General features: G+C 41.4%; 2 protein-coding genes and 1 non-coding gene across 4 annotated transcripts in view; all 3 read left to right on the top strand.

Annotated features, from left to right (window-relative positions):
- PPIH (peptidylprolyl isomerase H) overlaps window positions 1-6010 on the top strand; it is a 22357-nt gene extending 16347 nt beyond the window's left edge. The window contains exon 10 of the mRNA XM_036448197.2: window positions 5929-6010. The gene's annotated coding sequence lies outside the window, so the exon portion shown is untranslated. The remainder of the gene's footprint in view (window positions 1-5928) is intronic.
- Window positions 5007-26887, top strand: YBX1 (Y-box binding protein 1). 2 transcript variants are annotated; one of them, XM_036448190.2, is made up of 8 exons: window positions 5007-5321; window positions 6075-6138; window positions 19679-19712; window positions 21803-21892; window positions 22200-22502; window positions 23263-23345; window positions 25474-25742; window positions 26508-26887. In XM_036448190.2, exons 1-7 carry the CDS (start codon window positions 5156-5158, stop codon window positions 25706-25708), a joined length of 975 nt encoding a protein of 324 aa, XP_036304083.1. In that variant the 5' UTR covers window positions 5007-5155; the 3' UTR covers window positions 25709-25742; window positions 26508-26887. The 2 variants fall into 2 exon arrangements, with proteins under 2 accessions (XP_036304083.1, XP_036304084.1); XM_036448191.2 differs by lacking the exon at window positions 21803-21892.
- Window positions 13731-13865, top strand: LOC118725131. Its single transcript, XR_004989872.1, has one exon. It is a non-coding gene; the product is annotated as a small nucleolar RNA SNORA42/SNORA80 family (small nucleolar RNA).
- Window positions 26888-26896: the final 9 nt, after the last annotated feature.

Below are 26896 nucleotides of genomic sequence, written 5' to 3' on the forward strand. Positions count from 1 at the left end.
GTTGTTTTTTGTTTTGTTCTGGGTTTTTTTTCTTCTTGTTTTAGTATGTGTGTTGTTGTAATGATAGCCCCATCTCCTCACAACTTAGCTTTAGGCCAGTGTGGACCTGGTTCTCCAGCTTCAAGGCCAATGTGGGCCAGAGCCACACCCTTGCTATATATAGTTGATGCCTCAACTTTAAAGCACTTATAGCATTCCCCCTTAAATCCAAGCTGACTGAGCAAAGAAGGCAAGCCCCAATGTGTTCCAAGGGTGTTCCCAGTAGTAGGTTTAGTTTGGTAGTTCCGAAGCCTGTGGGAAGAGGATCACTAACGGATACTTTTGGATGACAGACCATTGGGAAGAATGTATCTTGATCATGATAAAGTGGGAATAATTTAGTCATTAATCTTGATTTGAACTTTGGATCATTTATTAAAAAAAAAAAAAAAGTTCAGGTCTTGAGAAGTATTATCCCTATAAAATGGGGATGATAATACCTATCTACTTCATAGCATTGTTGAAAGGGTCAAGTAAGATCGTGGATATGAAGGTTACTTGTCGGCAACAAGCCTGCAAATGTTAAGTTTTAAAAAGAAACAACCCAATATAAAAAGTTCCCACAGTATAATGTTCACGAGATAAAGAGTTCCCTGATGTTCCTTTCATGAGGCAATGTCTATGTCCTCCCTTTTCTACTTTCTCCTAACTTGGATAGGATGACTCATAACTACTGGCAGCAACAGAGAGCTGAACTCTGTGACAATAGAACCTGGTTAAACGTGCCAGGTCAGCGTATTGGCAGGACAAGGAAGCTAGAGTAGAGATATTCACAACTCTACGGCTAAGTAAACAGGGTCCAGGGGGCACAGTGAAGAAAGAACCTGGCCACGTGACTATATAGGGTAGATTATAAAGAGATAGGAAGGAGAACGATCAGCTGGGACCCTGAGCTAATGTTCTTGTGATGGGTCGTTCAGGTAAGTTATACCTGGTACCTGCATTCTGGGCCAGAGTCTACTACCCTAAGCACTGGAGCTGCAGTGATGTGTAAGATGTGTTCCATGCTTGTGACAAGAGGTGGGCACAGTTTTGATACAATGTGCTATTAGAATGTGACCTCTTATGTGGGCAGGAAATTTGGTCAATACTTGTTTTGTTTACAGCTGTGTCCCCAGCACCTAGTACCTAGTAAGTGCTCAATAAACATTTGTTGCATGAATGATAATGGTCTGTACCAGATGCTAATGGGAGCGGAGTGGAGAGATAGGGATGGGGGGGAGGGGGGTGAAAGAGATAACATTAGAGGTAAGTATTGACAGACTAATTAGCTAGGAGATGAGGGTGGAGAGGGCTTTCTAGGAAGAGGGAACTGTGTCTTGGGCCAGAATCTGTAAGAGATGGGGGAAAGGTGTAAGTTATTTTGCAAAGGAGACTCTTGGAATGAACCCCTTTTCTTGCCTTTCACGTCTCTTAAAGGTAGGCACTGGAGTTGTCTGATCACTATGCTGGGCAGTGTGGACATTGGGGTGGGAGGGGGTCTAGCAGAACTCTAGAGCGGAGTCCACCCAGGAATAGGAGATGCACTTTGGCATCAGTGGTATGTCATCCAGTGCTTCAGAGCCACGTCTGCAGTGAAGAGGCTATTTCCTAAAGGAAAACTAGTAGGAAATAGCACATCTTTATGTCCACTGGTCATGAGAGAGCTTAGTGAAGTGATTGGATGAGTATGTAATGGTACTGTTAAGTTACATTTTAAAGACAAATGTATTTCTGCTTGAGAACCCGTCTCTTCAACCCTGTTCTTTAGGGAAGGTTCACTTATTCTCAGAAGCGCTCCTGCCATCGTTCTGTCTTTGTAACTGCACTTTGGGAACACGCAAGCCTATAGGGCACGCCTTTAAATGTCCTCAGCGTTGGCAGAACTGCCTTTTGAGGAAAATTTTTGCAGTCAGAGGTCACCTAGAGCTGAAATAGAGGAATAGCAACTCTAGAATCCACCTACTTTTCTCCACACGCGTTGTTGCTGCAAGCCTTTTTCATCTGGAATATTGGCACAGCTGCAGATGACCTCTGCTGCCAGTACCTCATTCTCTAATCCACTTTCTACACTATCTCATTCATTTAACAAATTTATTAAGATACTCGGTCTCAGGTATTTTGCTAGATCAGTGGTTGGCAAACCGTGGCTCTTTGGCCCCTTGAGTGTGGCTCTTCCACACAATACCACATGTGGCCACACATGTACAGTGCGAATGAAGCTTTGTGGCCCATGCGCAGAAGTCGGTTTTTGGCTCTCAAAAGAAATTTTAATCGTTGTACTGTTGATATTTGGCTCTGTTAGTACGAGTTTGCTGACCACTGTGCTAGTTGCTGAAGGAACTCATAGTCTGGCTGTGGAGATTTAATAGTATTAAATCTTTGTTTAAGAAGTGTTAGGATTGGAGGGTCTCTTAACTTAGTGACATTTGAGACAAGTCCTAAAGGATAAACAGGTAAGCAGGCAAAGGAAAAGAAGGGAGAAAGGCAGAGTGTTACAAGTAGAGGGAAATAAGTGATAATCCAAAGGAAACAATGGCTAAATGATCACTTGGAAGGTAGGACAAGGAATGTGAAAGAGTGGGAGGCAAATTTAGAGAAGTCCTAGGCGGTCCTATAAACCATATTAAGGAATTTTGATAGATTTTTAAATAAGACAGTGTCGCCGAAACTGGTTTGGCTCAGTGGATAGAGTGTCGGGCTGCGGACTGTAAGGTCCCAGGTTCGATTCCGGTTGGGGGCACGTACCTTGGTTGCGGGCACATCTCCAGTAGGGGGTGTGCAAGAGGCAGCTGATTGATGTTTCTAACTCTCTATCCCTCTCTCTTCCTCTCTGTAAAAAATCAATAAAATATATTTTTTAAAAATAAGACGGTATCATAATCAAATAAATGTTTTCTAAAGAACACTCTGGGTATTGTGCTGGGGAATATTAGAATAAGAAAGAGAGAAAGTGGCCAGGAGGCCAAAGCAGTGCTCTATGCCAGTGGGCAGGCCATCTCACTATTTTTCCTTTTTTAAATATATTTTTATTGATTTCACTCCCTATTTTTCATATATATATATATATATATATATATATATATATATTATTGATTTTTTACAGAAAGGAAGGGAGAGGAATAGAGAGTTAAAAACATTAATGACAGAAACATTGATCAGCTGCCCTCTGCACACCCCCCCCACTGGGGATGTGCCCGCAACCAAGGTACATGCCCTTGACCAGAATCGAACCTGGACACTTCAGTCCGCAAGCCGCCACTCTATCCACTGAGCCAAACTGGTTTCCGCTTTACTCTTTATTTTTCAATGGCTCGAGATAAGAGTGGTTTTTAAATGTTTAGTTGATAAAATCTAAAGGATATTTTGTGTTGTAAAAAATATACGAAATTCAAATGATAATGTCCATAAATAAAGTTTTTCTTTAATCACAGATTTGTTTACTGATTGGCTGTGGCTACTTTCAGGCTCTAAAGTTGAGTAGCTGAGAGAGGATTGTCTGGCCTGCAAAGCTTAAAATATGTATTATCCAGCCCTTGCAGAAAAAGTTTGCCTACTTATGCTCGCAATAGATGATGATGGCCTACAGTAGTGTAGTAGCAGTGGAAATTAATAGATCAAAGGTTCTTAGGACTGATTCAGGGAGGCTTTTAGAAAGTGGAATTGATAGGCCTCCAGTTCTGCCCTTTACAATCATTCTTTATCAGCAGCCATTTAAAAAAAAAAGAAAATTTATGTCACTCCCTACTTACAACTCTAAATTACCCTTGTCACTATTGCTCTTAGGAAACATTTCCAATAAAATATCCCTAATTTGACCCTGCCTACCTCTATAATCCAATGTGTTCTAGTTTTATTGGACAACTTTACTTGCATTTTCTCAGACCCTTCTTGCCTGTGGGCCTTACCTAAAACCTCCATGTGCCTGGAATCAGCATTCCACCTTCTCCACTTCACTCCCAAAATGTTTTGTGCTTTTGCAGCACTGAAGTGTTGGGTGTTTAAATTTCCACCTTCATCCCTAGGCTGAATTTAAGAAGGCAGAAACCGGCGAACTAATCCATCCCCACGCTTAATAAGAAATGAAGGTGGAGGATTTCAGCTACAGCATGTCAGGCAACCGCAATTATGAATCAATTGTGAAACGCCGATAGTAACCCCTGTTTCACGTGACCGGTGTAAGGATAAAATGCAAGAAAAATTTCTAGTTTGCTCTATCAACGTGAAGTTAAATCTGATTTGTGGCCAAAAAGACGTGACTACTGAACAAGACAGTCCTCGTGTGTCTTTTGGTAAGATGGATGGGAAAGCAGGTACTCCTGGAATATACCTCCGCCCTCCGCCCTCAATGTATCGAGCAGGGACCGCATGGGAGCCCGCGTGGTCCCTCCAAGGTGATCGCTCCGCCAAAATCGGACACTCTTAGAATGCATAGAGTTAAGTTTCTGTTTCATTAACCCTCGGCTGTGCCGCGAGTACACGGCCATTGTAGGAGACAGCTCTATATTCGCAGTTATGGTCTGAGGTCTCAAGGACCGTATTCCGAGCAGGGCGGGTGGGAGGTCTCTCTCCCTGGGGCTAAGGTATGGACGAGCACCCTTCCAGGCCCTTCGAGGACCGGGTGATACCGGCTCAGGGTCTGGCCATGCCTTTCTTCAGGCCAGGACACCACCGCGGACATGCATTCCGCCCGCCCGCCCATGCTACAGCCGCGTGAAAGTCAAGTTCCCTCTGCCCGTCCTCTCGGGTACTCTATGGTTCTCGTGGTGACTCTAATTCTAGTTCCGGTCTGTACGGCGGCGGCGGACGCAGGAACGGTTGTAGGTCGGCAGAATTAACCGCCTGAGAGCCAATGAGCGCGGAGGAGTAATGAAGCATCAGCCAATACGAGCCCGGAATCGAGGTCAGGTGGCCAGATGGACAGCACTCCTGGCCAGTGAACGGTGCTTAGGGCGGGCCGATCGCAGGGCATATCCCGCCCGTCCCGCCATTCTCGCTAGTTCGATCGGTAGCGGGAGCGGAGAGCGGACCCCAGAGAGCCCTGAGCAGCCCCACCGCCGCCGCCGGCCTAGTTACCATCACACCCCGGGAGGAGCCGCAGCTGCCACAGCCGGCCCCAGTCACCATCACCGCAACCATGAGCAGCGAGGCCGAAACCCAGCAGCCGCCCGCCGCCCCCCCCGCCGCCCCCACCCTCAGCGCCGCCGACACCAAGCCCGGCACCACGGGCAGCGGCGCAGGGAGCGGCGGCCCGGGCGGCCTCACATCGGCGGCGCCCGCCGGCGGGGACAAGAAGGTCATCGGTGAGGAGCCGGAAGGGAACAGGGGTGGGGCCGTAGGAGAGAGCCTGGCGGCGGCCGAACCGTTACCCGAAGCGGTGCGAGCCGGCGGGCGCGTGGCCGGCGGGGGACCGACTCGGGGACGCGCGGCCGCCCCTCCCCCCCAGGCCCGCGCCCTCGCGGACGCAGGCCCGCCCGGCCCGCGTGCCCGGCAGGCGCGCGCGCGCACCGCCTCCCGCGCCCCTGGACCCCGCGGCCGTGCGCCCCGTCCTCCCCCCGGGCGGCCGCGCGCCACCGACCGACCGCGTGTGCGGCGCGGCGGCGGCGGCGGGGTCCGTCCCTCCCCGTGGGCCGCGTGCGCCGGGGCCCGCACGCCGTTGTTCCGTCCCCCCCACCCGCTCCCTTCCGCGTGTACCCGGAGGGCGCGGCGCGCCGCCTACGCAGGCCGGAGTGGGCTGGGCGGCTTCCCCTTTCCTCACGTGCTCCTCCGCGCCCCGCGGGGCCCCCGCCCGCCGCCGCCTCCGCGCGCGCCCCGCCGGGGCCCGCGCCCCTCTCGGCGGCGTCCGCGAGCTCTCCCACGTGGACCGCGGAGGCGCCCGCGGTTTTGCCTCGGATCGCGGCCCCGGAGCAGGCTCCAAAGAGAAAGAGAAAGAAAGCTGTCAGGTGGCCCCGGGAAGCGCCCGAGGGACCGGATGCTGAAGCGTGGCGGTTTTGGAAAAAAAAAAAAAAAAAAAAAAGTGTGTCTGGTAATCGTGGTTTTTTTCCCTCCTCCTCCAGCAACGAAGGTTTTGGGAACAGTAAAATGGTTCAATGTAAGGAACGGATATGGTTTCATCAACAGGTGAGCTGACCTTCCTATCCTACCCCCTTGCGCTCTCTGCTCCGAGCTGCAGGCTTTGCGAATTTGGGGTGGTTGAAGCAAGCGGACGTAGGTGCTGCCTCTGGTGTGTGTGTGTGGGATTTCTGTTTTCCTTTATGGCCGAAGGGATTAGTGGATCTAGAGATTGTCTTTGTTTTGCGACAAATGTTAATCTGAACTGAAGTCCAAGGCAAGTGGAATGAGTGATCCATCTCCTGACAGGGCATGCTGATGAAACTAAGATCCATATAATTCTGTTGGACTCCGGCCCACCACGTTTTTTATGCTTATTGTTTTATACGTTGCCAGAATTGGTATTTGAAACTGTGACCCATGGATGACTATATAGGTTAATAAAACTGGTTAATCTTTGGAGGTGACATGATTTAACAATGCAATTATGTGAGGTCCGGTCAGATTGCCTTAAGGTGATAGTGCCTTTGTTTAACGTTTCCACATACACTGTTTGAATGCCTTCGATGAATTTCATTTTAGGACTGCTTTGGCAACAGGAGCTGTTTTCCTTTGCTCCTAGAGTAAGTGACAGCTGGAATAAAATGGCCCTTGCCTTCCTCAATAATTATTTCTTCTACTCCTTTGTCCCCAAATCCTATTAGGTAAATTTTATTAAAGCTTTGCTTGTAGCTTTAATAATCAAAGATGCTTTAGTCCATGCTAACAGCTTTCTTTGTATTTGAAGGCAAGGGTACAGACTACACCTTAAGGAATAATGCTTAGGGTTGGTTGTAGCCACCGTGGTGGTAAGGTGCAGTTTGCTCAGCTCTGCACGGGCTCCCTTGTGAGCGAGGCATCATTTTCAAGATGGCTGCCAAGGCTAGTAGTGCAGTTACATGGGTGTAGTGCACCCTGTGTGCTAGTAGGAAGCTCAGCATCTTACATAGTAGTCTCAGTAGTGACACCCTACAGTCGTCTCAGCATTTTCTTAAGTCCTTGCTTTAGAAGGCATTAAACAACTAGAGGTTTAAAAGAACACAAGAAGTAATACAGAATGCTTGTGAAATGGACAGCACTGCAGAAAATCAAATGAACAAGATCAAGTTTAAAGACAGACATAATTGGCTGGTGAAAAACCATTCATTACTCAACCATAAAAGTATTGTTGGGGAGAGCAAAAGAAATTGTAAGTACTGATGGTCTGCCTTTCACGTTTGCAGTTGTGGGGAAATACTTTGTTCCAAATCTTGAGGAATTTTCATCTGTTCTTACACTGTCTGCCTTCCTGTGACAGGCCAAGTCTACATTTTTATCAGTTTTTTTGATAATGTGTTACCAGTGAGCAAGGAAGGGAATACTTTGGTGCTTATATTTGACCACTTTTTAGTTGATTGATCTCTTAACTTGTTAGCATTTCAGTTAGTATTCCCATCTTAATAACCTTTAACAGTGATTTTTGAATTTGTGGGCTTACTTTTTGGAAGAGTATATATTTCTGCACTCTTCCTACCCAGCCTTGGATTCTCTGGGTCTGGGGTACATTTTTAATAAGAATTCCAGGGGATTATGGCTTGTGGGTAATACCTTGAAAAACATTGCTTTTTCATCTTGACCCAATATAATCAGAGGATATCTCTGGTGTGCACTGAAGGGACTGTAATTTGCAGCCCTTTCCCTGTAGATTGTAGTTTGTGTGTGTTTTTAAAGTTGTAGCATGTGCCTTCTGTTTTGCTGTATTTTGCTAAGTAGATACAGGTTATAATCTTTTTGAAATGAATAATATTCAAGATGAAAGAGTAGTTCTTTACATTTCTAAATTTTTATTTGATGAGATGCCATTGCTTGAATATTTCTGTCCTGACTTGCAATCAACACAATTGGTCGTCCTCTAGGCAAGTTAAATGTAAATTGGTTTTTGATGATCCTTTGTTTGGAATGTCCAAACCTCAACTATTCTGTCAAATTAACTGGCTCAAATGTGCTTTATATTTCTAAATTAGTTGTTTCGATGATTCTGAAACTTGAATAAGACACTCTACAATCTTACTGCGGCTAAATCCAGGAGAGGTTTGCCTTGATTAAGGGAAAATGTATGTCTTAAAGAGCTAAAGTTCTTGAGGCTAACAGTTGGTTAAGTCTGTAGAGCCACCTGGAGACATGGGGTTGGGGAGGGCAGGAGACACTGCCTTTTCATCTAGTTTTTCTGAGAAATTCATTTTGTTTGTATACTGAGTTTGCAAAAGATAATTAGATAATGTGACCAAAAGGGTCTTGTTTGCCCTCCCCAGTTTTTATTTAAATTTTTTTTAAAATTTTTTTAATATAATTGATTTTTTTACAGAGAGGAAGGGAGAGGGATAGAGAGCTAGAAACATCAATGACAGAGAAACATCCACCAGCTGCCTCCTGCACACCCCCTACTGGGGATGTGCCTGCAACCAATGTACATGCCCTTTGACCGGAATCGAACCTGGGACCTTTCAGTCCACAGGTGGATGCGCTATCCACTGAGCAAACCAGTTTCAGCCTTATTTTTAATTTTTAAATTTTACTGTGAAAAACTTGACTCAAACTGTTAAAGGTGGCATTAGAAGGATACCACATGGGTCAGTGGTTTCAGGATTTGAATTTCTACTTTTTTATATATTTTTATTGATTTTTTACAGAGAGGAGGAGAGAGGGATAGAGAGCTAGAAACGTCGATAAGAGAGAAGCATCGACCAGCTGCCTCTTGCCCACCCCCTACTGGGGATGTGCCCGCAACCAAGGTACTTGCCCCCCAACCGGAATCGAACCTGGGACCTTTCAGTCCGCAGACTGATGCTCCACCACTGAGCCAAACTGGTTTCGGCTGAATCTCTGCTTTTTTTATTTTTTTTTTTTTTTTTTTATTTTATTTTTTTTTATATATTTTATTGATTTTGTACAGAGAGGAAGGGAGAGAGATAGAGAGTTAGAAACGTCGATGAGAGAGAAACATCGACCAGCTGCCTCTTGCACACCCCTTACTGGGGATATGCTCGCAACCAATGTACATGCCCTTGACTGGAATCAAACCTGGGACCTTTCAGTCCCCAGACCAACGCTCTGCCACTGAGCCGAACCGGCTTCGGCAATCTCTGCTTTTTTTAATTAGAAACCTGGTTTTGTCTTTTGCTTCTAGCTGTTGTGGATTGATCCATGTTTACCAAACTCATATAAAAGGTTGGCATGAATCAGTAAAAATTTATTTTCAATGGGACCCGTATCTTTTATAATGACCAGAATAGGAGTACTTTTCTGTTTTCCAGGGTAATTTTTTATTGATTTCAGAGTAAGAGATAGAAAGATCAAGGATGAGAATCATTGACCAACTACTTCCTGCACACTCCCTGCTGGGGATCAAGCCCACAACCTATGCATGTGCCCTGACCTTGGATAGAAATAACCATGACCTCCTGGTTCATGGATCGATGTTGGCCAGTCTGGACAATACAGTGTCTTAAAAAGAAATGTGATTAATTTCTGTCATTTAAAATTCAGGAGGTAGCACCGAAAATATTGAGAATTTTACCTTTCGGGCCTATAATCCCAGGCAAATAAAAAGATCTTCTGGCTGTGAATATATCACATTTAAATGAGGCATCCTGTTCTATTGAAATTCAACCAATCCAGTAGAAGACACCAGTTTCCCTTCCTGCCTGGCTTTTGTATATGCCTTTGAATGTATTACCCATGAGGTAAGAAACAGTACTTAGGTTATTCCTCTTTACAAAAATACTGTACTCTGTCGTAGCTGTCAAGTGTGTTCTTGGCAGGGTTGGGGGACCAGTCGATGTAATCCGCAAGCCTTTGAGATACAAGTACCATTCTAAGGCACAGAGTAAATTTGTCTCAGGGTGAGACTAGCTAGCAATTGGCAGAGCTGGGATTTGAACTGGATTTCTGACGCTGGAGTTTGGGAGTGTTATCTCCTCTAGTCATCAATTATCTGTAACTATCCACATAGTTACAGATAATTTCTTAGGGTGGCTATTCTTAGCTATTTAGTCTTTCAATAAGCTAAATGATGTCTAGCATGTCACTGAAGCTCCTGTGTGCTGACTACTAGTCCTTAAATTGAAAAGCTCTACTTTTCGCTGCCTGTTTCATGTAATTAAGAATTGCTATAACAGTACCAGTTGAGCCTACAGATTGGCTTTACAAATTAAAGGACTTGCTTAACAGTTAATATTGGGATGCAATTAAGGAATTAAAGAAGAGAACATCGGGCCTTAATTTCACTTCTGAATCTTGTTTTATTGATTTTGTATGGCTGAGCTAAGAATGGGTTTTAAAAACATGCAATAGTGTCTGTGACCCCAAAAGCCTTAAATACTATATAGTTCTTAAAAGGAATAGATTTGGGGACAGGGGAGCATAATATATTTAAGTAGTTCCCAAGTTATGTCTTAAAACATGACTTAGACCTGGGCTCTTATGGCAATGACTTGTATATAGAACACTTTAGGATTGATTTAGATGCTGGTTTATGTCAGCCATCGATCTGGATGAAGGCCAGAAATCTTCCAGAGTTCCCCAAGTCGCTGATATGTAAAATCTAGAATAGGCAACTAATGTATTCACTTTCTGCTTTCCTAGTAGGGCCTGTTATTGCTGAGACTCCTACCCTTCAAATCTCAGCCCTTGGAAGCACTCTTAACAGTTGATAGCTCAATTTGATGGTTCCTTTCAGATTTAACTCATTAGAATTAATAATGGTATCCAAAGTATATTTCCCTTTGGGGGGGACACTTTATAGGTGATATATCCTGGAGTTTGTGTAAGCAAAGGGCTATAAATTAATTTATGCAGTTGAACAAATTAGGCTGTTAAAATTGGCTTGATGTGCTAATCTGCAATAAAAGTATTTCATTATGGCTAGATAAGCTTCTATAGTAGGTCTTGTTTAAACCAATCATTTTAAATCTTTGTAGATTTTTTTTTCAATAAAATATTTTTTTTATTTTTCAAGTCCTTTTTTAAAAATTATGGTCTCACATAATTGTCCTTATTCCCCCATTCCCATCCCTAACCCCTCCCTACATATACCCCCATCCCCCTGTTGTCCATGGCCACTGGCTAGGCCCATATGTATACACACAAGTCCTTTGGTTGATATCTTCCCCTTACCCCCATCCTCCCTTAATCTTTGTAGATTTAATAGTATAGAACTTCAGTGCTGGCTACATGTCTTTACCTTTGTTGTGCTACCTTAGGAATTATTAAAGAGACTTCTGGTGGTGGTGGTTGGTTTTTAATCCCAGCAGGATTTCTTCCTTTTTGTTTGCTTATTTTTTTAAATACATTTTTATAATTTCACAGAGGAAGAGAGAGGGAGTGATGTTATAAATATCAATGATGAGCGAGAATCATTGATCAGCTGCCTCTTGCTCGCCCCATGCTGGGAATCGAGTCCGAAACCCCAAACTTGGGCTTATGCCCTGACAGGGAATCGAAACGTGACCTCCTGGTTCATAGGTCGATCTCAACCACTGAGCCAAGTGGCTGCGCTCTTCCTTTTTCTTTAGCATTCTCCTAACTTAAAGTGACTTTTTCCTTTTCCGTCAGCCTCTTGCTGTCTGTGTGGTTCCTTTTTTTTAAGTCATACTGTGTTCTCCTTTACTGAATGACAATACTATACTATTTCTAGATAGGTTGAAAACCTGCCAACAATATTATTATTATTATTATTATTATTATTATTATTATTTTGGTAAAAATTTTCAGTAGTAAATAATGTCTTTATTAATAAAATAAGTGGAGTACATTTGCTCTGCATGAGAATGGGATGACTCGTGTTATCTATAGGTTGACACTGTTGGAATAGTAGCAATAAGTACAAAATACAGTAGGAATTATAAAAATACATATCTGGTTGTAAAGACTTGGTGTGAAAAGAGAAATGTAACATCAACTTTTTATGTTGGTTATATGTGTTGAAATGATAAGATTAATTTGCCTGCTTTCATTATAACTACTAGAAAACAAACTTAGATGCAGTAATTGGCTTGTATTTTACTTCTGTTGGACAGCAGTTCTAGAACCCAGAATGCAAGTTAAGATTATTTCAATTGGCAGCAGTATGGAGGAGTTTAGCTTTGATTATATACAGTGTAGCCTTGGTTAGGTTTTTAAAAAGTGATAACTATCTAACATTAAATAGAATAAAGTCCCCACTTTATAAATAAAGCAACTTGCCCAAGATCATGTAGTTAGGGATAGAATAGCCACCATTCCAACCTTGTTTTTTAGTGGTCCTAGTAAGGAGCTCTCAACCACTGTCCTCTATATTCTGCCTGCCCTCTCCTGTGCCTCATCTGATTAGTATGGCTTAGTGTAATATATAATATGTAGAAAACCATAATTGGTAATTCAACTGCTACATTGGATTGAATGGTAAGGGTTGGGGGAGGGGTGTAGCAAAGCCCTGGTCTAAACATGTGGGATAACTTTGTGTACTGCAGACGATGTATTAGGGATGCTTGTTGTCATTTTTGCTGAAAATTGGGAGATACCAGTGTACAGTAATCTACTTCTAAAGCTAAAATATAAAGATTTCTGAACTGGTCCTTTATTGAGTTCTCAACATAGTAAAATACCAAGACTTGTGGACTCAAAATTTTACTGTGAGCAGATGTTTGGTTTTCCTGATTTATAGAATGGAGAGTTGATAATAGCACTCACCTCAGGATTGAATGATACAGATAAAGCACTTGGCAAAGTATCTGGAACTTAAACCTGTAGTAATGTAAGCTGTTATGGATCTATCTGGTTTAGTTTTCCCATTTTGCAGGTGAAAAAGATCCAGTGAGGAGGAGGCAGCTTTTCAAGGTTACAGGGCTATTAATAGAAGGAGGGCTAAAAGTCTTCCCTGTTAGCAGTGCGGAATTTCTGGGTAGTCATTTAACAACTTGCAGCTAGATTTATTTACTGCATCTAAACCATATAGTATTCTATCTTTGCTAAAAACAATTTGTTGCTGTCAAATTTCCTTCTAAAATCAAATACACTTTGGTCCTGATGAAATAGTTCCCTCTCCCCACCACACCCATGTCTATGGGGAATATAGTCCAAGTTCCTTGAGATAAGATTTGATCACACCATTCAGAAAGTCACATGATTTTAAACTTAAGGATTCATTCTTTCTGGAATTTTCCATTTAATATTTTCAAACTGGATGAAGGGAAGCTCTATTATAATTCCTACCTAGTAGGCTAACATAATAAATGAGTACTGTGTTTCTTGACATGACAATTTGTCAACCTGTATTGGTTTCAAGCGCCCCCAGGCATGGGCGCACACACACACACACACCCCAAAATCCTGAGGATACTCAGGTCCTGCTGCTTACTGTAACAGCTCAAAGGTTGCAAAAGTCACGACTGGTTGAAATAGCAAACAACTTTTAAGCTGGGTATGGATGAGGATGGCATCGAGGAACTCTTAAATTATGATTCCTTAGAAATTGACTAATGAGTTGTTGAAGCTAGAGAGTCTAGAGAAAAGAAAACTGAGACTCTTAACACATACCCAAGAAAATTCACTGTGAAGGTTTTAGCAGGAGCTTTTGCAGACTTCAACAAGCGTGTTTGAAAAACGCATGGACATGATTTACGGGGGCCCTTCCCTGTGGGCCTCTCCGAGTGGACCCATGCCAGAGGAAGTTGCAGCCTCAAACCATTGCTCAGCCTCCTTACCCTTGGGCTATGAGCACTGAATGGGGCTGTACAATATAGAAATAAAATAAAATAAAAGTTTCAAAATATGGGAAAACCCCCCCCCCCCCCCCCCCAAACATCAAAAGACTTTCATTAATAGAGTAATGTTCATGGTGCATTATCTGCATACAACAATTCTATTGATTAAAAAAAGAAACCACAGACAAGTTTCTGACAGTGACACACAATTGAGCAGGTACTTAAGAAGGCATTGTACAAGATGACGGCTCCATGCTGTGATTTCCCCTGAAGGACCTCCCAGTGGGACAAGATGTGAAGGTGGAAGAACCCTAACTAATGTTGATCCTGACCCTGTGTTTGGCCTAAGCTAATGTGTGTGTTTATGTCTTGATGTATATTTTTTTAACAAGAACATTTTAAAAACTTGCCGTACAAGTATATGAAAAGATTTTTTTTGTGCAGCTATACAATTTTTGTGTTTTAAGCTAAGTGTTGTTATAAAAATCTTAAGTAATGGAAAGTAATGCCCTAGGCCAGTGGTCATTTGCCACTCTGTTGACTAATGAGTTTGCCAACCATTGCCTTAGGGAAAAACACTTAAAAAATATTTTAATGTACTATAATGTCTTTAACCTGAAGTCAAAACTTCTGGGTCAGCAAACTCATTAGTCAACAGAGCGGCAAACCACAGCTCTTAAGTCGAAGTTTGCCAACCACTGCCCTAGGCTTCACATTCATTCACCACTTAATTCACTGACTCACCCAGAGCAACTTCCAGTCCTACAGGCTCCATTCATGGTCAGTGCCATATACCAGCATACCATTTTTCTTATATACTGTATTTTATGGTGTCCTTTCTATTTAGATACACAAACACTTACCCATGTGTTTATATTGATAGTTGCCTACAGTAACATCTTGTACAAGTTTGTAGTCTAGGTTTGTGTAAATAAAGGCACTCTGGTTGCATGACAAAATCACCAAATGATGCATTTATCAGAATGAAAGTAAATGCTATACATAGCATACATCAGTGACTCTTCATTCCCCACATCCCCTTTCTGCATGCACCCTGGTTGTCTGAATCCAGGGATGTGGAAGCTGCAGGTGTAGGGGTCCAACTGTTCTAGGAGATGGTGATCTTGTACTTTCTTTGGTTGTGTCCAGAGAACTTTATTGCTAGTGCTTGACAAGGTAGGGCTCTCTTAGTTCATTCCCTTCTTCAGGTGGTCTGGGATGGAAACTGGTGGCCAGAAGATTCTCTGTTGGATCGATTTGGGGCAAGGACTCCCCAAGAGCCAAGGGCCTCTTACTCCTTGGAGGCCATGTGGACCATAAGGCTCACCGCCCTTTTGCTGTAGCCCAGTTCGTTGTCATACCAGGAAATGAGCTCGACAAAGTAATCAGGGCCAGCCCCAGCATCAAAGGTGGAAGAATTGGTGTCACTGTTAAGTTGCAGGAGGTGGCCTGCTTCTTAGGATAGGATAGCACAGGATGAAGGGGCCTTCTGATGCCCACTTCACCACCTTGATGTCTTTGTATGTGGTACCTTTCTTCAGGTGGCAGGTCAGATTCACGTCAACACATTGGGGATAGGGGCACGGAAGGTCTTTCCAATGAGCTTCCCATTCAGCTCAGGGATCTGGGTGGCTGTGACCACGTGGACTGAGGGAGCTGTCATACTTGTATGGTTCAGACCCATCCCAAACATGGGTATTTGCAGAAGGGACAGCAATGACGACCTCCTTGGCTCCAGCTTTCTCCATGGTGGTGAAGACACCAGTGAACTTCACAACATATTCAGCACCAGCACCACCCCATTTGATGTTGGCAGGATCTCATCTCATTCCTGGAAGATGGAGATGGACTTTGCATTGATGACAAGTTTTTTGTGTTCTTAGTCTGTGCCTTTGAAGTTGCTATAGGTAGAATCATACCGAACATGTAGACCAGTTGAGGTCAATGAAGGGGTCATTGATGGCAACAATATCTACTTTGCCAGAGTTAAAAGCAGCCCTAGTGACCATGTGCCCAATACAGCCAAATCCATTTGCTCCGACCTTCACCATCATGTCTCAAGGTTGCAGCTGTCTGTTGAACAGGAGCAGAGAGCCTCCTTGTACTGTTTTTAAGAAGATTGTCCTAAGTAGTTTAGGAAATTTTTCTAATATTCCTTCTATAACCCTGAAATAAAATTCATAAACTACTTTTCCATTGTTGTTAATCCTCACTTGAGGGTATTTTTCCATTGATTTTTAGAGAGGGAAAGACAGAAATATCAATGTGAGAGTTTGGTTACCTCCTGTATGGGCCTGGCCCAGGGAGGAGCCTGCAACCTAGGTACGTGCCCTTGACTGGAATCGAACCTGGACCCTTCAGTGCTTAGGCTGATGCTCTGTCAACTGAGCTAAACCACCTAGGGCAGATAAACTACTTTTATTTCTTTTTATTACAGTGTTTAATGTTTTGATATAAGTAACTATTTGCAACTTCTTTAGAAGACATGATGAACAGTCAGTGCTACTACAAATATGGATTGATAAGAGCACTGGCCCTAACTGGTTTGGCTCAAGTAGATAAGAGTGTTGGCCTGCGGACTCAAGGGTCTCAGGTTCGATTCCAGTCAAAGCTATGTACCTTGGTTGTGGGCACATCCCCAGTAATGGGTGTGTGCTGGAGACAGCTGATGTTTCTCTCTCATCGATGTTTATAACACACCCTCTCCTTTCCTCTAAAAAAATCAATAATATATATATATATTTTTTAATATATTTTATTGAGTTTTTACAGAGAGGAAGGGAGATGGATAGAGAGTCACAAACATCAATGAGAGAGAAACATCGATCAGCTGCCTCCTGCACACCCCCAGCTGGGGATGTGCCCCCAACCAAGGTACATGACCGGAATCGAACCTGGGACATTTCAGTCCGCAAGCAGACGCTCTATCCACTGAGCCAAACCGGTTTTGGCGAATATATATATATATTTTTAAAGCACTGTATTGTATTGGTTGCCCAGATACACTGGCAGCATTATTAATTTTAAAAATCCCTCTCCATGGAAGTTGCATATTTAGTAAATTTTGCATATTAGAACAGGGGGGAAAATTGCTAGATTCAGAAATCAAGTACATTATACATTTGCTTACAAGAAAGTTGAGTAGGATACCACATAATTTTTACCTAATCATCTAGCAAGCCTGAGACCCTTCAACCCATAATGCAAATAGTACCCCCTGTCTCTGGGACAATTTTAGATGCCTTTTGGTGACCAATACTACCCTCATTGAGAATCACTTTTGTAGACTTTTCCCACCTTAATTTTTCTCTACTAATTTTCTAAATTTCTACCAATTTTTTGTTTGTCCCCTTACAGCAGGGGTGGAGAATGGTTTTCTGCCAAGGGCCATTTGGATGTTAACATCATTCACGGGCCATACAAAATTAATCAACTTAAAGGTTAGCCTGCTATATTTGGTCAAACATTTAACTCACCCCTAATGCCTTGGAAGAGCCAGCCCAAATGGCCACACATTTCAGCCCCTGCCATCATGTTATTATTGAAAACTAATTAGTGGTCGTTATGAAACTATTTGTAGACAGGAATTAAAGCTGTCCTGTTAAATATCCTCATGATAATGATATTCTAGGTTATATGGATTCTTAGGTATATGCTTTGCATCATGGATCAGCCAGGAGCCCCATAGTCAATAAGCTAGTCAATCTAGTTCATTTGAACCTTTGTTCCTTTGACATTAAACAATAGGACTACTGTTGGGCCCTCTCACCCTGGTTTGCTAATAAAAGGAAGAGGGTGTAAGAACACAGTCTAGGAATGTTTCACCTCCAGTGGTGGTTCTTGCTCATGATATCACTACCCTAACCCCAACCTAAAAATGCACATAATTCTCCACTTCTCACTTTTTTTTTTTTTTTTAAGAATCTCCTTTCTTCCAATAGGAAATTCTTTTTTTCTTTTCTTTAATATTTTATTGATATTTTACAGAGAGGAAGGGAGAAGGATAGAGAGTTAGAAACATCGATGTGAGAGAAACATCTATCAGCTGCCTCTTGCACACCCCCTACTGGGGATGTACCTGCAACCAAGGTACATGCCCTTGACCGGAATCGAACCTGGGACCTTTCAATCCGCAGGCCACTGAGCCAAACTGGTTTCGGCTCCACTTCTCATTTCTAACACCCATTTATCCACAAAGTTTTTCCCATTTTACTGCAAAACGTATCAAATACAGTTAACATAGAGACCCTTAGCCCATTCCTCTTCCAGATTTCTGAAGTAGCTTTTAAATGGGCATCTCAAATTTTCCATATTAGCCACTATATATATATATATATATATATATATATATATATATATATATATATATATATATATATATATATGGTATATGCATGCCTAAGTGACCATTATGACCACCATGGGGCAGATGGTCAGTGCACTCCCGCTCCCTCTCCCCAGCCAGTGTGTCCCAGTAGGGCTAATCAGGACTGGGAGAGATGGCTGGCCAGACCAAGGGACCGCACCCGTACACGAATTTATGCACCCAGCCTCGAGTATGTAATAATCAGCCTCTAGTATGTAATAATTATATCATGCCACATTCCTCTATCTAAAAGCTTTTACTAGGCTCTCTACCTGTATGACTATTTTCAGCTCCTATTCTTAACCTCCCACACAGCTATATCACTTTTGCTCCACCCAGTTTGAACTCAGTTTGCATTGAACTTACTTAAAGTCCTGAAGCAAATATAGTGGAAACTACTATCAGTAGCTTGACTAGGCTAATGATTGATGTAAAATGATGCCTAATAGGTGAGAAGGGGTTGTGTGTGCTAGTGGAAAGTTTTATTCGTCTTTACCTGCTCAATTCTCCAGTGTAATGCTTATCACCCGAATGATGTGGATATTGGTGATATCTGTGTTTGTACTTAATTATGGTGGGTGGTTTTTCAAAAAGTCAATACTTTATTTAAGTCATGACAGTATTGAGTAGTATTGACAGTATCCTGTATACCCCATGCCCACACATGCACAAAGTCCTACACCAGAACCAAAGTTGGTGCATTCACGTGGACACATTATCATCACCTATACTCCATTGCTGACATTAGGATTCCCTCCCTGTGTTGTACATTCTATGAAGTTTTTAGTGGTCATTTTTATGACCTCAAAGAGAGTTGAGCCGAGACCGGTTTGGCTCGGTGGATAGAGCATCGGTCTGCGGACTGAAGGGTCCTGGGTTCGATTCCGGTCAAGGGCCATGTACATTGGTTGTGGGCACATCCCCAGTGAGGGGTGTGCAGGAGACAGCTGGTGGATGTTTCTCTCTCGACGTTTCTAGCTCTCTATCGCTCTCCCTTCCTCTCTGTAAAAAATCAATAAAATATATTTTTAAAAAAGGGAGAGAGTTGGGAAGAGGAAATGATTGAGAATTAAGTGAGAAAGAAGGGAGCTAGTAATGGAAGAAACCATGCACTAGCGGTACAAATGGGGTGTGCTGGAACATGGGTAATGTTTAGTAGGATAAGGAATGGCAGTAGATGTTTTTAGTCACTGCTGCCCTCCTAACTAATGGCTTAGTGGGTCACCCTTTGGTTTCTTGGACTGTTTTATCCTTCCTACAGGTGGTGAGGTTAACAACTGTTGGCAACTGCTTAGTCTTTAAAGGAGAAATCACAGTGGCTTGCTTATTTTGTTTTTATTGTTTTGTTTCATTTTTAAATTTTCTAGTGGCTAGTTGGCAGCCCAAAATCTCTAATAGTAGGAAAAAGACGGGGAAATACAAAAAAGGCATCATGAAATGCATTCCATTTTTAACCTAATTCACTTGGTTCTTTTTCTTGCAGGAATGACACCAAGGAAGATGTATTTGTACACCAGGTGGGTGCTTTTGTGGATATTTATGCTTCTGACTCAAGTCTTTTGAGAAGAAAGGGGAGGGTGTCTTCTCAACTAATTCATTTAATTCCCAAAGGAAGAGTGATAGGATGCTTAAATGTATACATTGAGACATATTGGCAGTTTACTTAATTAAGATAGGTGTTTCAAATTATATTGTTAATAGTTACAGCTTTTTAAAATAGAATTACTCAAGTCATTACACTGTTTTTAGATCTTAATTTTAGATAAGCAAAAAACTTGATTAATCTAAACTTAAAGATGTTTTCAAATACTATTAGGTTAAACTATAGTAAGGACAGATTACAGTAATCATGGGACAGGTAGGACAGGGCTGCAAGACATTAACTTGGATGCTAGAAAACTAGCAGAGTAACATTAATTCTGCTTATTCCAAAGCACTTTGAATGGGTAAGATATGTTTTTATTTTTGGAGAAATTTGGCAGGCTTGGGATTTTTCAAAATCCTCGCTAGTTTAAGGCTAAATGAAGAGGCAGTGTGGCAAAGTTGGTAAGCACTCAAATAATTTTTAGATTGACTTGAGTGTTTTGATATGAAAGAACTAACAGTAGGTTCTCAAGTACCACCTAAGGAAAATATTTGGAGAATACCTGAGCATTAAAAGACTCATTGTTAAGCCACTACCCAGTGAATGCTATCTGAATATCCCATATGTTATATCAAATACCCCGTTGGATTTGAATATCCTCATGGATGTTCTACCTGTCCAAAGGAATATGCAATCTTAGGAACAAAAAAACAGCAAGAGTTTTAGAAACACTACCGGGGTTGGGGGAGGGGTTGAAGATGCTGACTGAGTTTGGGGTTTTAATTATCTATGCTTCTGCTATCCCCTATGACTGCAAGTAATTTAGAGCTGGTTAAATATGAAAGGTTTGAAAACTGTGTGACAGTTTAGATGACAGATGAGATCAAGTTTTTGGCTGAATGAGTGTCACCCACTTGTACTGACCTGCAAATGTCACCAAATATGCTCTGCTTTTTATTTTGGAAGTGGCTTCAACATTAATTTGTTTCTTGGGACTTTGGCTGCTCAGGTCTTAGTGATGTACTATCAAGGAGATTGCAGTTCTGGGCAACTTGGCTTAATTGGCTTCAGATTGTTGGTTGTCCTGCCTCCTTTGGAATGGAAACGCATGAGTGATCCTGTAATGATATCGCTGTGATGTAGTTGAATTAACAAGGGATTTGGGGTCCCAAGACCTGGATTTAGAAAAATCTATACTCTGCCACTTATTATCTATGTAAACTTGGACAAGTCACCTAATCTTTTTAAGTCTATTTTATCTGCCAAAAAAAATTATTTAAAAAAGGAATGATAATACCTCATATCATTTGTCATAATGAGAGTAAGTAGATAATGTGAAAGAACTTTATAGAAGTATTACCCACAAATGTGAGGTGCCATTCTTACCCCTTTTACTTTGTCATAGCAGCTTAGAGAAAAAGTAAATGAGACTTATTGTATTGGGAGTTAATAACCAGCTTTCCCATGCAGTTAGATAATACAAAAAGTGGCATAGTTAATAACATTTGAATTACATTCTATATGAAGTATTATCACAGGTTGGAAGGGATTTTGGTTGATATTTGTAATTGAGTTTGATATGGTAACACAGGACAAAGTTGGTTTGGTCAACTTTGAAGCATGCAAAACTAAACTCGCCTGTCATCTAAACTGGCCCTCTGGGCTAGCTGCTTCTACTATTAAGTGCAGTCTTTGGGGGATAGATTGATATCCTCATTTTGTTCAAAGTAACAATGCTTTTGCTAAAAGCATTTAAATATATATGTATATATATATTGTTTCTTGAGTATTAAAGCTACATGTTTTAGTTTGGAAAATAGTGGTAAAATGCTGGGACATTGTAAGACAAGTATTTTGGTTGAGGTTGGGGGTAGTATTGGTCCTTGTTTTTGTAAACTTATTGGTGGTTTGGTCTTATTTAAAGCTAATTTAAAGCTAAAATAATATTGACTCTGGTACATTTTAAATGAAAAAGCACATTATTCTCCCTGTTAATCTATTTTTGGAATGTGATATTACTAGACTGCCATAAAGAAGAATAACCCCAGGAAGTACCTTCGCAGTGTAGGAGATGGAGAGACTGTGGAGTTTGATGTTGTTGAAGGAGAAAAGGTGAGGATGCTTTTTGTGTAAAGGTTTGACTTCAGTGTGGAAATATTTTGGAGATCTCATCCGTTAGGATGGTGGCTCTAATGTGGATGGATGGGTCAGGTGACCAGATGAACACAGGTGCATCAAGCCTAATGTATGTGCTGGCTGCAGTTAGAGGGCAGTCTCATCAGAACAGTGAGGAACCTAATACTTAATCATTTCTATGCACCCCTGGCCACAGACCCTTTATTTATTTAAAATTTGTTTTATGTAAATTTTATTTAGTGTACTTCTGTTGTCACTGTCAATATATTATGGCTTTTTGTAGGGTGCGGAGGCAGCAAATGTTACAGGCCCTGGTGGAGTTCCAGTACAAGGCAGTAAATACGCAGCAGACCGTAACCATTATAGACGCTATCCACGTCGCAGGGGTCCTCCACGCAATTACCAGCAGAATTACCAGAATAGTGAGAGTGGGGAAAAGAATGAGGGATCAGAGAGTGCTCCCGAAGGCCAGGGCCAACAACGCCGGCCCTATCGCAGGCGACGGTTCCCACCTTACTACATGCGGAGACCCTATGGGCGTCGACCACAGTATTCCAACCCTCCTGTACAGGGAGAAGTGATGGAGGTAAGTTAAAGGGTCAGCCCTCTAACCAGAGTATCATGGGTTTGATTTCTGGTCAAGGCTATATACCTAGGTTGCACATTAGATCCCTAGCCTGATCCGGGCTGCATGCTGAAGGCAACCAATCCATGTCTCTCACACTAAGACTGTTGCTGCTCACTCGCCCTCCTTCCCTCCCTCCCACTTTAAAAAAAATCAATGGGCCGAAACCGGTTTGGCTCAATGGATAGAGTGTTGGCTTGGGGACTGAAGGGTCAGAGGCATGTACCTTGGTTACGGGCATATCTCCAGAAGGGGGTGTGCAAGAGGCAGCTGATCGATGACTCTCTCTCATCGATGTTTCTCTCTATCTCTCTCCCTTCCTCTCTGTACAAAATCAATAAAAATATATTTAAAAAAAAAGAAAAAAAGAACCACCTTTGATGTGTGTGTGTGTGCGCGCGTGTGTGTGTATAGAAAAAAATCAATGGGAAAATATCCTCAGGTGAGGATTAGTTTAAAAAAAATAAAAAGGATCAACACTGATAACTTGACAGGACTGCATTATGAGCATTTTCTTGTTATCTTCTCTATATAATCATAATGAGAAGCACTTTTAATTCCTGATAAGAACCAACAAGATTAATAACTGACTTATACCATAATCACAATTACTATATGGTTTTATTTATTTTTAATCCCCTGGGTCCAAACTTTGGATTTGTCTTGTTAGGTTTTTTTCTCCATTACTGATCAGTTGGCTTGATTTCCATTGTCTTTTCAGGGTGCTGACAACCAGGGTGCAGGAGAACAAGGCAGACCAGTGAGACAGAATATGTATCGAGGCTATAGGCCACGATTCCGCAGGTATGGTTTGTATTTAAAATTTTCCCTGAGCATATTTTAGAAATTGGCAGCAGCATGTTTCTGCAATCTTTTGGCTCATTTTTCTGTTAACACTTCATATTTGCTTTTGTCAGATGCCTGAACGTAAACCTGAAGTCAGTCAGTTATCTCTGAGAATGTGTTCCTTTCATCCTTTTTGCTGGCTCTGGTTAAAAACAATTTGCATAGATGGGGTCTTCTTATTCGGGGTGGTTTTGTGTGTGTTTTTGCTTTATTATATCCTTAGGACCTTTGAGAGGGAAAATGGTAAAGGTGAGCATTACCTTCAAACATGAGCAGTCTCTGAAGGTAGCCTAATTTTCCATTAATCATTTCTCAGTTTAAGACTATACATTTTGTTAGTCACCCCAAAATGGCAAAATGTAATCAGTCTCCAGATGTGATTTCTAAACTAAGTCTGTCAAGAATGAAACTAACACATTAATAATTACTCCTCCTAACTGATAATCATTTACATAACAACCTTAACTGTAGATGCAAAAACAAGTTTTGTGGGGGTTTTTGTTTGTTTGTTTTATAGGAGGCTGTGTTTATTTTTAAAGTATATTTCATTGATATTTTTCTACAGAGAGGAAGGGAGAGGAATAGAGAATTAGAAACATTGATGAGAGAGAAACATCAATCAGCTGCCTCCTGCATACCCCAGACTGGGAATGTTCCCACAACCAAGGTACATGCCCTTGACCTGGGACCCTTCAGTCTGCAGGATGACACTCCATCCACTGAGCCAAACTGGTTTCAGCCAAAATAAGTTTTAAGAAACAAGTTTCTTACTATAAAAGTAACCAAAATACAATGTAGAAATCATATATATATATATATTTTTTTATTTATTTATTTATTTATTTATTTATTTATTTATTTTTAATTTTTTTTTACAGAGAGGAAGGGAGAGAGATAGAGAGCCAGAAACATCGATGAGAGAGAAACATCGACCAGCTGCCTCTTGCACACCCCCCACCCGGGATGCACCCGCAACCAATGTACATGCCCTTGACCAGAATTGAACCTGGGACCTTTCAGTCTGCAGGCCAACGCTCCATCCATTGAACCAAACCGGTTTCGGCTGGTGCTGATATTTTTAATTTTAAGCCATTGAGGATAATTGCTGCAATGTAACACTTGAACTTTGTGGACTTAAATGTCTGTGTTGTTGTTGGTTTTGGGGGGGGGGTGTTTGGGGTTTTTTTTGTTTTGTTTTGTTTTTAACATATTCACCAAGTTATGCAGCCATTACCAGTATCTAAATTCCAGGCATTTTTCATCACCTTCCAATAAAGCATTCTTCAATTCCCATCTACCCTAACCCCTGGCCCACACTAATCTACTTTCTGTCTCTGGATTTATCTATTTTGGACATTTCATATAAATGGAATTATATAATGTGGCTTTTTTTTTTTTTTTTTTTTTTTTTTTTTTTTTTTTTTTTTTTTTTTTTTTTTTTTTTTTTTTTAATTTGGCTTTCACTTATCCTATTTTTAAGGTTCATCCATGTCATAGCATTCCTTTTTATGGCCAAATTACATTCTATTCTGTAGATATCACATTTTGTTCATTGATCAGTTGATAGACACTTTGGTTTAACTTAATTTTTCCACATCCTCACCAACCCTGATTATTTTTCTACCTTTTGATTATGACCATCCTAGTGAGTGTAAAGTGTATCTCATTCATTTCCCTGGGGACTGTACTTTCATTTACCTGAGGAGGGCATCTTTTCTTCAAATTTGATTTCCTGCATTTTAAGCCAGTGTTCATCCACAAAGGTTAACAGCACTTGTTCCCAAACTTGGTTACTATAAAGCCTATTTAAAATGTTATAAAATGACATCAAATGTTAGTCATTTCATGGTTAATGTGTAATAGATGATGCTATTGGTAAAAGTTTGCTTGTCCAAAATCCAGTTTTAAAGACTCATTTTCCAATTTACACTTCCAAGATCTTGTACCAAAATTTGTTCCTTTGTTTTTGCTAAATTGCTTACAGACCACTTGATAAACAGAAAGAACCAGATAATGGTGTTAACACTAGAGGGTGGTTAAAGAAATAAGGTTTCATCATTGCACTCTTGCACAATGTTCATTCCAGGGGCCCTCCTCGCCAAAGACAGCCTAGAGAGGACGGCAACGAAGAAGATAAGGAAAATCAAGGAGATGAGACCCAAGGTCAGCAGCCACCTCAACGTCGGTACCGCCGCAACTTTAATTACCGACGCAGACGCCCAGAGAACCCTAAACCACAAGATGGCAAAGAGACAAAAGCAGCCGATCCACCAGCTGAGAATTCGTCCGCTCCCGAGGCTGAGCAGGGCGGGGCTGAGTAAAAAGTGCCGGCTTACCATCTTTACCATCATCCGGGTAATTTACCCTAAATGACCTCTTCTAGTCTCTGAGCAGTCATGAGTTCATTTATGCAAGAGAAAAACCTTTTTCAAACTTTTCTGAATGTATTCTGTGATTTCACCAGTTGAGAAAGTTTTGAAAACTTTGCCTAAGAAGTATGTTAATTACCTTGTGTTCTGCATTTTCACCAAAAAAAAATGGGTACCTACTAAAATTAATAACCTAGATAATGATGGCCAATATAGTCTCTTTGGAGAAAGTGGTAATCTTGACATATTAATCAATTTCAAAAGTATGGTATTCTTTTTTACTTTATCAGGAGGCTTCTTGGCTCTGGAATTAACTTTTTTTAAAATACGTTTTTGTTGATTTGAGAGAGGAAGGGAGATATGGAGAAAGGTAGAACCATTAGTGGTGAGCCAGAAACACTGATCTGCTGCCTCCTGCATGCCCCCTTGGTGTATGGGATGATGTTCATCTCCCTGAGCTATAGGCCTAGCTGGAATTAGCATGTTTAGCCAGTGATGCTTTTTGGTTTTGTTCCTCTGTGCTATTTTTTTGGGTGGCAAAGATCATCCAGAAACCTGCAAGTAACCATGTCGCAGCAGTGTCCACCCCTGTTGTGAATCACTGTCCTAGACTAAACCAGTTTGATTTGTGTGGATTGCTCCTGATCACATCCCTACTTACTTGATGTGACCTGGAACATTTGGTATATTGAAATAACATTGCAGTGAATTGTCAAGATAATCTCTTCATATTTTTTTTTTTCTTTTACAGTTTAGTCATCCAACAAGAAGAAATACGAAATTCCAGCAATAAGAAATGAACAAAAGATTGGAGCTGAAGACCTTAAGTGCTTGCTTTTTGCCCGTTGACCAGATAACTAGAACTATCTGCATTATCTATGCAGCATGGGGTTTTTATTATTTTTATCTAAAGACGTCTCTTTTTGGTAATGACAAACGTGTTTTTTAAGAAAAAAAAAAAAAAGCCTGGTTTTTCTCAATACACCTTTAAAGGTTTTTAAATTGTTTCATATCTGGTCAAGTTGAGATTTTTAAGAACCTCATTTTTAATTTGTAATAAAAGTTTACAGCTTGATTTTTTCAAAAAAGTCAACAAACTGCAAGCACCTGTTAATAAAGGTCTTAAATAATTGTCTTTGT

Source organism: Pipistrellus kuhlii, unplaced genomic scaffold (genome assembly GCF_014108245.1).
Source record: "Pipistrellus kuhlii isolate mPipKuh1 unplaced genomic scaffold, mPipKuh1.p scaffold_m20_p_2, whole genome shotgun sequence".
Classification (NCBI taxonomy): Eukaryota; Metazoa; Chordata; class Mammalia; order Chiroptera; family Vespertilionidae; genus Pipistrellus; species Pipistrellus kuhlii.